Source organism: Cataglyphis hispanica, chromosome 3 (genome assembly GCF_021464435.1).
Source record: "Cataglyphis hispanica isolate Lineage 1 chromosome 3, ULB_Chis1_1.0, whole genome shotgun sequence".
NCBI lineage: Eukaryota > Metazoa > Arthropoda > Insecta > Hymenoptera > Formicidae > Cataglyphis > Cataglyphis hispanica.
Window position 1 is genome coordinate 7,644,984 of NC_065956.1, and position 12,215 is coordinate 7,657,198.

General features: G+C 30.3%; 2 protein-coding genes across 2 annotated transcripts in view; one reads left to right on the forward strand and one right to left on the reverse strand.

The window, feature by feature from the left end:
* Nucleotides 1-12,215, reverse strand: part of LOC126848139 (delta(14)-sterol reductase TM7SF2) — an 83,909-nt gene that overhangs the window by 54,915 nt on the left and 16,779 nt on the right. The gene's annotated exons all lie outside the window — the stretch shown is intronic.
* Nucleotides 4,019-12,215, forward strand: part of LOC126848152 (uncharacterized) — a 29,873-nt gene continuing 21,676 nt past the window's right edge. Inside the window, exons 1-2 of the mRNA XM_050588793.1 lie at nt 4,019-4,197; nt 6,240-6,594. Coding sequence (XP_050444750.1) covers nt 6,513-6,594 — 82 coding nt within the window. The 5' untranslated portion in view covers nt 4,019-4,197; nt 6,240-6,512. The remainder of the gene's footprint in view (nt 4,198-6,239; nt 6,595-12,215) is intronic.

Consider the following 12,215-nt stretch of genomic DNA (forward strand, 5'->3'; position numbering starts at 1 on the left):
GCGTGAATATGCTCAGAAATATACGAAAACTGCTTTAGAATTCTGCTAATCAATATTCACAATAAAAAACTTTCGAAAATCGACCAGCATTTCATATGAATTCGTACATGTGTGTTTAATAATGACTATTTTATTTTAATCAATGTTTTTTGCTTTGAAAAAGTAAAACTCTTTCTAGCATTGACGTAAAACTATAATTTTTTTTAAATCTGATCTTTTTTAAATCTGAAAAATAAGAAAGAAAAATGTGAGTCGCATAAATTTAGCTTCTCGATTTGTCTCGAGGCATTTTCTTTGACTTAATGACCAGAGAGAACTATTTGTTTAAGCTATCAAGAATTTTTGGAATTATTAAAAATAAAACTAAAATTAAAAATAAATTAAAAATAATACAAATTAAAAATTAAAAACTCTTCATTATTTATAGTTTTCACGAAATATAATACGGCAGTTTCACACACACACACACGATACAAGATCAATTCATATATATCGCTAGTGATGATATTCTACGTACTTATAATTAGCGACAAACTTTTGTCAATACGCCAAAGTCACGCAGTTCCGTTTCTAGGGAGAGGATGTGAATCATATGTCGACACAACCGTGAATTATCACGTAGCCACGAACTAGTCTCATTTGCAATGTGATAAGCCACGAAAACAAACATATTTACCGCGAACGAAGTGACGCATCATGGTGTGCATCGGATGCATAATGGAAGGTGGAATGTAGTGGAAATGCAAACGATGTTTTTCGTCGACATGTCATACGCAAAGTGCATTGACATGCTGTTATTTATTGTAGAAAACCGAATGCTGAATGATGCATATATTACAATGTTTACCAAAATGCCAGATGGCATACTTCTATCAATGTTTCCAGAAAACAGTTCGTATTACTATGCAATGTAAAATAAAAGAAAAGTTCTTTGTCTTAATATTAAAAACGCTGGAATAAGCAACACTAACATGGATGTAAATATGTATGAATTGTTAGGTCTTTGAGAATATTTGATATAAATTATATATATTTGTTTTATATATAAACAATTGTGTAAAGTGTCGTTTTTGCATTGTTATAACAAAATATTTTTAATTACAGAATTCGCAGAGTCTTTGAAGTGCGGTTGTATTATTTTCTTTTCTTAATATTATTCATATGTTTTCGACTATTTATTTTCAACTACTTTTTTGTTCTCCTTCAATTATTTGTATCAACAATTTTTCAGGTGAGTAATAGTGAGTAATAACGGAAATTTAGGTGAACTCCACCAGAGTACAGCCATAAAAGCGAATTGCCACTCGTAAAATCTATGATCTTGTTCGTAGCTTCGTATTATACGAGGTCGCCGACTTCAGCACCTTCGTCAGTATTGATAGGGTATTTCTTTTCTTTTTCTTCTCGCGCACAACCATGTCCAAGCATAAATTATTGCCGTTCGTTTAAACTGTGATACTCTCTTTTCACTGATCTCCCCATTTTAATTCTCTTCCAATCTAGTTTCTTTCCTGCAGTGAATTATAACTGTGCACAGTACTCGATCAATTTTCAAATTTCTATACAGTTTTTATATTTTATAAAACATACAAAACTTTGCATTATGTTTTCTTATGTATCAATAAAAATACGTTCTGTCAAGCATCATTTAGTATCGATTATTTTAAATTCCTCGTGCCAATTATACAATGTTTGGATATTTGTATTATGCAAATCTCTGGGAATTTTATCGCAAAATGAGAATTACAAATTAATTATCTGTCGTGAAAACGTTTGCATTAAGAACAAAACAATTATACAAATATTATAAATTCTTTACTATAAATTCTAATCTTTACTTTAATATTATAAATATTACAAATCTTTACTTTAATATTATAAATATTATAAATCTTTACTTTATTACACAAAATCTCGTATCAACCTGTCATATCCGCGATCGAGTCCAAAAATTGACAGCCAAATAAATATTGAAGTGTGCGTTGTGAATATTATCGGAAAACCGTAGTAATTGGAAAATTTACAAAGATACATTAACTGAGGAATCTAAAAATTCGTTCTCTCGCCAAAAGATATTTATATAAATTTTATTATATTTTCGGAGAGATTATAAAAAGTGTGACCAATAAACTATTCTCTTTCACACATTTTCTTCCTATTTTAAACTCAATTGTTTTATTTCTTTACACAATATAAATTTAATGCGTATATTATATTTACAATTTATTATATTAACAAATGCGCTTTATCAGAAACTTTTTATTCAAAATTAAATTTCCTATAAAATTTCAAAGTCTGGCCGGAATGTTTGGGTCTACTCTGTATTTTTCGACAAATCAATACGCAAAAAAAAAAAAATCTTCAAAAACAGATTTCATAAGCTAAGATACAAAACACCTATATCGGAAGCAAAAAATTTTTCAAGTAAGAACATAAATTATTTCTTTCATTAAAAGCGACTCTCACTTTCCATCTTGTGCGTATTCTTAAAGCCACCTTCGACCATGCGCTTTCCACAAAATTGCGGCAATATTTCACACGCAAGAGTTCTCTTTTGCTTTTCAATTTAAACAAACTGCGCTAAACGAGAGAAAAGTTTGAAAGACGAGTTTGGACAAAGAGCTTCGTGTAAGTTCTATGGTTTCTACAAGATCATATACAATAAAGGTGGCATGTATTTGAAATTACTGTTATATAATTTTTGCTAAAAAAATTATTATTTCTTCTTCACTTTTTCTATTCTCAAACGTGCAACTATGCCATTCTAGAAATTGCATCTTCGCATCAACAAGCAATGCTTTAAAATTATATCCGTAATCAACTATGTTTTACGTTCAGTTTTAAATTGGTCTTAAATTCAATAACTTTCTATGCGACTTTCTATGTGACTGTTTTTCTTGACCTGCGCGAAAATTATAGTAACATTGCTGGCAAAGATCTGTCCATTTATGTATATTTCTCAATTCATCGCCCAAACATTTAACAATATATATATGCCTCTCTCGCTTTTAATAACAAGTAACAAAATATCTTAAAAACACTTGGCGTCGCTTCAAAACGAATTGTGTTTATGGCACAATTGCATTTCTTCTTTTGGTATTTAATGCATCGTGAATATACGTAGAATGTAGAATACTTTTTTGGTCATAACTCTTTCTTATTCAGAAAATACATTTGCACACATACTCAAACTTCAAAATATCTCGGAATAAGCTAATACGATAAGAACTGTTATTGCAGTATCATGACAATTATAATATATTAGCTTCTGTCTATATATATCTAGCTGTAAAACCAGAAAGGCTATTTCTCCTAAATTAATAATTTAATGTACGAGAATAAAAATTTATCAAATAATTATACTGTACTCTTAAAGATCAAAGATATCGCGAAGAAAATTTAATCGCCAACGACAAAAAATGATAGGATATCGTGACGAAAGCCATGAAATTATGCGGAATCGTTTGGTACCGGTCCGAAGCCACCGGGCTTTCTGCCTCCGACTGCGGATACATTGCGACATAGAATGGGGGGGTGGTTGGTGTAAAGGTTCTCCCTCGCGGCTGCGGAGAAGAGGGCAGCGGACTAGGCACACGGAGGGGTAGTAGGTTAGTTGGGGTTCGGGGCTTGGAAAAGAGGGGGAGGATCTGATGCGCGCCGCGACACACTGCTGCGGGTTAGGGGCTAGAGCGAGACAGACTGATTTTCCGCCCCGCAACCGCAGCATCCCCCGTCGCCCGTTTACCCTCATCCTTTCTCTCTCTATCTATCGCTATCTTTTTTTATCTATCTGCTTCTAATAACTACTCTCTCCTTTCGTCTCAATTCTTTGTTTCTCTTCCGGTTTTTCCTCTCCTTTCCTTTTCACACTTTACATTCCTTTTCGTCGCTTTCGTCTCTCCATCTCGCGCGCATTCTCTCTCTCTCTCTCTCTCTCTCTCTCTCTCTCTATCACGCCCCCCTTTCTCTCCTCATTTCACCTCACTCGGTCCAGTAGAGCGTTGGAGCGTGCACGGAGCGGTTCGCAGCGCGTCTAGCTGCAGGTACAGGCACGCACGTCTGTCACGCGTGCACCGGTGCCGTTCGCAATTCGCGCTCGATACACACGCGAAAACGGTTTCGCGCTACGTTAGTGAAGAAAAAGCCCGCGACGGATTGAAGGGAAATCTCCTCAAATCGAACGACCGCGTCCACGTGGTACACTTATAGATTAAATGCCAGAGCAAGAGAGGAGTACTCTCGCGGCGGCACGCGAACTTACTCGTTCTATAAGACTGCGAGAAACTCTGAAAATATAATCCTGTTTGTCGACAAGTTTTATGAAGAACTCAAAGATTTTTCAAAAAAAAAAAAAATCTCAAATACGAAAGTCAATTTAGAATTAATTTTTTTTTTCAAGATATCGGTCGATTTTTAAGGAACTCGAGAATATAATTAAAAAGATTCGATAGAAAAGTTCTTTTGCAAAACACGGATACTTCTATAAATTAATTTTATTTTTTTAGATGTTAATCGCGAGGGGTTCTCTTTAAAGAACTTGAATATTTATATAACGCGGATTAATGAGCAGAATTATAAGAGAAAAAGAATGCACGGATTGCTTTAGTTGAACAAATAAAACATAGAATGGAGACCATAGAGATTTTAAGACTGCGTTTGAATGAAACTTCCCTGATTTAATCATAAAGTTGAATTTTCCGAATACGCATTCAAGAAGACCAGAATATGAGAGAGATAAAATAATAAAATTCCAAAATAAACCGAAAGAACGCGTTGAATGTACAATTGAATAATTCAGGATATATAAAGTATACTGACAATGTATTACAAATTCGTAAAATATATAAGTGACATATGTATGTGTATTTGTAACGTTTAATCAAATTTTAATTTTCTTGCTTTCAAAAAAATGTGCGATTCACATTTATACTAATATACTGCAAATGATTAAATTACCGTACCGACAGGAAAATCAAATAATTGAGATAGATGAGTGTATTAATATCAATTACAATGTCAGTATAGGCGCGTGGAGATATGCAATATATTGTATGCAAAATATAGTCCATATATCATATAAATATATCAGTCCATATAAATTCTGTGTTAAAAAATAAGCATGCTCACAAAAATAGTTTAATGATTATCAATAATATTTCATTTATCTATAAATAAAAAAAAAGTTTAATATTCAAGCCAACAAATATTGTTATAATTAATTGCAGCAGAGAATTTACATTTGCGTTTATTAATTGCATCTGTTGAATCTATTATCTTTTTTTCGCGATTATATACACGCACACACATACACACACACACACACACACACACAGATATATGAATCAGTAATTTTTTTATAATAAAATAATAAAGTATACTTTTGAAACTAATACACAAGATAAATTTATTATCAAAAGAGAATCTCTGCATAAGAAGACTCTCGAATCGAGTATTGTTCGTATATTACTGACTCTTGAAAACCGCCAATTTCACGCAACAGCTTTTATAGCTTTTGAGTATCAGCTTATCTGCTGTATAGCAGATCCAATTTATATTTTACTGTAAACTTATCGATTCCGTATTATTCAAAGCAATGTTACATTGTAATTTATCAAATGCTTATAAGAACATAGCGTTATGTATTAAAAATACTTTATAATACTAATCCAAAAATTAGATAAATTTTTGTAATGTCGCTGCATATACAATATTGAATTGCTTTGAAAAAGAAATTTTGAGATAAATAAATTTCTAATTAAAAAGTAAAATAATAATAATAATAATTTCTATAATCTATTTTTTAAGAAAGAAGATTTGAGAAAATATTATATTTGAATTAATTTTCTCGAGTTTTTAAATCAGATTTGCACTGATTTAAGTGTGAGCTGAAACAATATAATCAAAAAAATTTTTTTAGAGAAATTGCAAAACCTTGTATTTCAATTTAGTTCATCAGCGCGTATAGTTAATTTTTTGAATTCGTATAATTTCATTTCATATTTAGTTCTTTATTCCTGAAAAAGTTAAAATTTGTCTATTATTGCAGCTCACACTTTAATTCAAATACGATTTCATTCTATAGACACTTAATATTTGTGCATTCCTTACTTAAACAATACGTTGGCCGTCTATGCAGTGACAGAACGCGAGGAAAAAGCAAGAGATACGTAATAAACTACGCTTTGCGGCCAATTATTTTAGCGCTAATTGAGCGACGACATACACATTTTCTTAAACAGAACGGTGACTAATTGGCACCGAAACAGTGCCTAATGTTAATTCGTTGGTGTGGCTCAATTGACCGATGTACCGCGCTGTGAACAGTCATTGCAAAATGCAGTCATACGTAACCACATCAGGGTAATCATCCTTCCGCTCACGATCGGTGATAAGGAGCCTCGTAAGGTGAGCTTCAAAAGCTCGTGTGTCCGGAACCTTTATTAACGATAATTCGCACGACCTTCCTGCTATTCTATGACAAGCTCCTGCAGTACGTGACCAAATTCGCCACGATGACCAGCGGACAGAGAAACAGATCCGTTGTATATCCCGAACAACGGTACAGTTATATGCCATGCCCATTATACGATACCGGTAAGTGCACCTATAATCGATATATCGCTTTGTCTTTGATCTTTTCATCTTTCTCTCTCCATTTCTTTGATGCGTTTTAATATAAAATAAATCTCTGTATTCTGCATAATTTAATATAATCATGCATTAATTTTAGATGCACTCTACATCAATAGAATTTTAAAAACTTTAAAAAATTTCTTTTTCGAAAATTATAGAAATATTCACACATACATATAATTTTAAAAATTGTTTAATTATTAGTTTAATTAGATACAAATATATCCGTTTTCTTTTATGCTTATTATATTTTCTGTATTTCTATCTCGAGCTGTATGATTTTTTTTTACAATTAAGTGAATACTATAACTTATTTAATTATAGTGTAATCAATAATGATTAGCATTAATCTAAAGACAGGTGCTCGTGATCGATCTACGACCCTATGCGAGACTCGATACAAAATAACTCGATGTAGTTTCGAATAAGTTGGAAAACTTTATTAAGTTTATTAAAATATTGCGCCCCAAAAGACGCATATCAAGCGTGAATAAAAAAACATAAATTTTATATATTATTACACATACACACACATGCGTGTATGTCGGTTTGACTCCAAATATCACTAAGGATACGGCTGTAATTTTTGATAAAATGCTAATTGTAAAACATTCTATGTAGTAATACGTCAACTAAACAATAATGTTCTTGATTTTTCGTTACGCGAATGTACTTTGTAATTTAAATAAAATCGCACTCTGGCATTTCGCACATTTTTTTTTTCTGGCACAATAAAATTTATGGTTTACCGCGGAATGAAACGCGCTAATCAGTCTCACGTGTTCTTAGATTAATTGTACTTTCCGTCTGCTGCACCATACTGCAACGAAACAGGCGATAAGCTTAAACTTTGCTGCAATTATACCTATAATCTACTCATTATTTACTACAATTAAAGAAATAAATTTTAATCTATCTAATTCAAAGTAAGCCAAAATAGATTTTATTTAATTTTCATCGAATAATTACATAAATATTATAATTTATTTTTGAGCAATAAAAATTTTTTCTTGACATATATATTCGTAAATAAAATATTTTTAAAATAAATGCTCAATTTTATTTAATATTATCATAAAAGAAATAATAATTCCAAAACATCAAAGCTTCATTAATACCGCTATAGTTACATCAATAACTTTAATTGTTATGTTACATAATATATTATCTAACATTATTAATATCTTCTGCTTATCCGTATGCAATTTATATAAAAAATATATCAATAATTATATTTGTTGACGTAATAGATCATTAATTGGAAATAAACTGTATTATTTTATGTCATCTTTTCATCTTTCTCTCTCTCACTATATATATATATATATATATATATATATATATATATATATATGTGTGTGTGTATGTGTGTGTATATATAGTATATATATAAAGTTTTAAGTTTCTTCCTCAAGACCTCAAACTATTTATAAAATGATGTACGCTATTTACATATTATGCTGTGGTGAATAGCATAAAATTTGAAACAAGAATGTGCTCTGCCATGAAGTGAATGTTTGGGAGATAGGCATAATTGTCTCGATAAATAATGCTCTCTGATCCTCTAGAGCTTTTTGCGCGCGAATAAATTATCGTATCTCACCAGGTGTAACGTGTTTGTCCTAAATGTGTATACATGAATTACGCAAGTGGACCTCGCTTTGTTTTGTCGACACATGTTATCCGTAGATGAAGAATTTTTGTTAGATAAAATAAATAAAATCTAATTAACATATCGACGACACTACAACGATTAATATTACTTTAATCATGTCATCAATATTATTCCTCTTTCTGTTTCTGAATTTTTGATAATATCAATTAACATCAAAATTTATTATAACTTATATTAAGTAATTATTTTAAATTTTTCTTTTATGAAAATTTATAAAAAGCATTCCTTTATGGATTATATATTTTGATTATATAACAATAGTTAATAATATTCTTGTTATACAAATAAAACATTAACTTTAGCCATATTTATTAACCAAACTTCTAACTTCTAACTCTAGTTCATAAATTTAAGATCGAGATCTGCAGTAAAGCCGGTGAGATTTGCAGGGTTCGCCGAAATACATTATCTCTAAAGCATACATTTCCGATATATTTCCTAAGATCTGGCGTTTATATATGTATTTATACCATGTTATCTTTGCAGTCTGGTATCCGATCACTTCCTGATTCGCTGCATATTAGATTGCTTTCTATTATTTAATATTAAATAATAATTTAATATAAAATAAACATTTATTATTATAACAATTATTTTTAGAATTTACTTTACTCCAAATAATTGAATATTATAAATCTATTTTTTCCATTACTCATTCTGTTTGTCATTTAACATTTTTCATTGCCAATAGATAAATTACAAGTAAATATCAAATCTATTTTACTCGATCTTAAATTCATAAACTTGAAATTTGGTTAATAAATATATGTGGTAAATTTATAAGTGTGTGTGCGTATGTGTGTTTTAATATTTCATCTATACACACTTTTTTATCTATACACACTATATCTATACACACTATATCACACTTTTTTATAATTTGTTTTTAATATAAATTTGATAAAATTTCTTCATTCGACCATTACTTTGATTTTTATAAAACAGCATAATATTGATACTTCATGTAATTTGTTTCTTTCTTTATATTTAAATGTATATAAATATTTTTAATAAAAAAACAATATATAATTTATATATTACAAATTTTTTTATATTTAATTTATCACATAAAAACTGATTAATCTTTAAATAAAAAATAATTTGGCAATTAAATGATAAAACAAATAAAAGATTCATTTAACTCGTTTTAACGAATAAGCTAAACACGATAAAAATAGGACATAATTGTAGTGCGATATTTCGTATTAGTCGCGATGAATTCGTCCGAAGGTCACGACAAAGAATTTAAATACGTATTTCACATTAGCACGTGCGATATTTTTCAGCAAAATATTTTTACGTAAACCATGATAAATTTGGGATTGATCATAAATCTGATCGGGCAAAACGACATAAAATATATAATTAAAATTCTGTTTTAAACGTTGAATTAAATAGCGATTATACAAAATGATACTTAATTTTGGTCCTGTAATCTATCAGTTTTTATACTATTTTAAAGTACATAATTCAATAAAAAAAAATAGAATTTGAAACGCAAAAACAGCCGGTAAATAAATTTATTTTTAAATTAAACAAGAATATAATTTTTAATTATAATAATTAATAAAATTTCTATTTAGTTTTAAGAGTGAATTAATCTATTATATATATTTTCAAATGTATCTTATTTTTAAAAATTGAAAGTATAGATATTTGATTAAGAAATTTTTCTTTTTTCTTTTCTGGCTTTTTTTGCTACTTGAAATATATATATATACATATATATATACATATATCTATATATATTGCGAACATATTGATATTTGATATCAGCATAGCTGTTGAGCACACGTGAAATATATTCTTTCGTAATACTGAAAAATTCGATAAAATTACATTTTCACAAAAAAAAAAAAAAATAAGTTATATCAGAAATTATTTATGACACTCTACATTTCTCGAATAAATACTCGGAAAAACAGGTTAGATAGAGTGCCAAACGCGTCACAGGTGGTTTTATAATGAATGAATGTGAGTGAGAAATATGATGAATTGCAACAATGTATTTAATTCTATTTAATTGAATTATAATTAATAGATGTGGTACTTGTGAATCTCGCTCGCCGTTGCCAAATATATTTTTAAGAATGATATGTGAGAATATACAATAACTTTCTGCTCTTCTAAATTCAATGTTTAAAAAATGTTAATTATGTTACAATTTTGTACAAACAATAATCGTCGTTATTCTTGTAGAAGAAACAATCAAATAATGCATTTGATTTATTATTGCTTTTTCGCAAAATTAATTAAACTAATCAACGTATCTTCTACACATTTAAAATTATATAAACGAAAAAGAGGAGGCACTATACTCAAAATAATATACCTACTAAATTCTCTAAAAAAAAAAAAGACGATTACACTATATCGACGAGATGTAGTAAATCACAATCAAATACAATCAAATTGTTCAAGGTTGCGGAACGCACGCAAACTGAAACTTAATCGATGTTATACTTGTACCGAATATGTCATAATCTGAAAAACGAGCATATACATATACAGTTATTTTCCAAATTTACTTTTCGGCTTAGACCTTTTGCGATCGCCACTCGATCGTAAAAGTGCTCATGATATTTATATCCATGAAATATTGCTCACATTTGCACAACGCAGGTCTTTTCTAATATATCTCCGCGGACAATAAACATTTTTCTATTAAGAGTATTTATTAAAAAATCTACTCGTAAATTTTATTTATTTTATATATATTACTTTTGTATTATTTTAAAATATTACACTATATATGTATATGAAAAGAAATGAATTTTAAGCCATGTGAGAATACAATACAGAGACCTTAGCTTTTAATGTAATACTTCGTATAAAATTTGAGTATATAAAATATATGAAGAAAGCGCGCGTCAAAATGCGCGAAATGTCCAAATGGAATTGCTCGACTGACTCAGCAAACTTTTCTATCCAATCGATCTTTCATTCCATTATGGCAATTGATAATATAAACATAGAGGAATACTTCGTCACGATACCAAATGTTTGAAAACAATAAACAATTTATAAATAAAGAGTCAGTATTATGAACTGGCTCGACTAGAGATCAAAATACCAGATCAATGATTTTTGAACGTCGTCTGACAAGTCTGTGCCAGCATAAGCCGTCTGTCACGTCGAACACCTTGAGATATTCATAGTTCCGCCATATTATCATCGCGCTATTAATATTTGCGACAACTTTAGTTTTCAAACGTATGCCAAGAATAAATTCACGTCGCGGCACGCAAATTTAACGATATATTTTTTTGTCTCCCCGAAAGATCTCGATCGCAGGAGCGACCGTGGAGCTGAGAAATTAAATCCATTGCAAATTACCGATCTGCCTAAAAATTCGAAACCGTTTGTGTCTATCAATTCAATGCCTCTACAAAAGTAGTATTGTTTCGGCTGTCTTGTATCACTTCAGTATCAGCTCGGTGTGTGGCTTAAGAGCAGCACAAGTAGGCTCAAGGCAATAAGTAAAGCAATAAAGAGACGATGACAAAAATGCCATTAATTGAAAGAGATAAATCAAAGTACTTCTAACCACACATATCCGGGAACGTAGGTCGTTTTATCAAGGCAGAAGGCGTTACCAATTCTTGGCAACTAGAGCTAAAGTATAAATCTTTCGAAGTGCAACAATCGCGGTTGAGTACGGCGAGCGTTTTCCACTTTCGATCTTCTTTCCTTCTTTTTCTTTCAACATGCATGTCGTATCGAGTAGAAACTATTGACCCGTGAAAGACGAATTATCTCAGAGAAAAAAGCTACCTTGTGTCTGTCAGCAGTAAATGTGTAACTCTTGGCAAGCGAATTTCGAATCATGTTAAAAAACTATCAATTCTAAAAACTAGATGACTTCGCCACTAAACTCATGATCAAAATTCGGCACTCGTTCTGACGA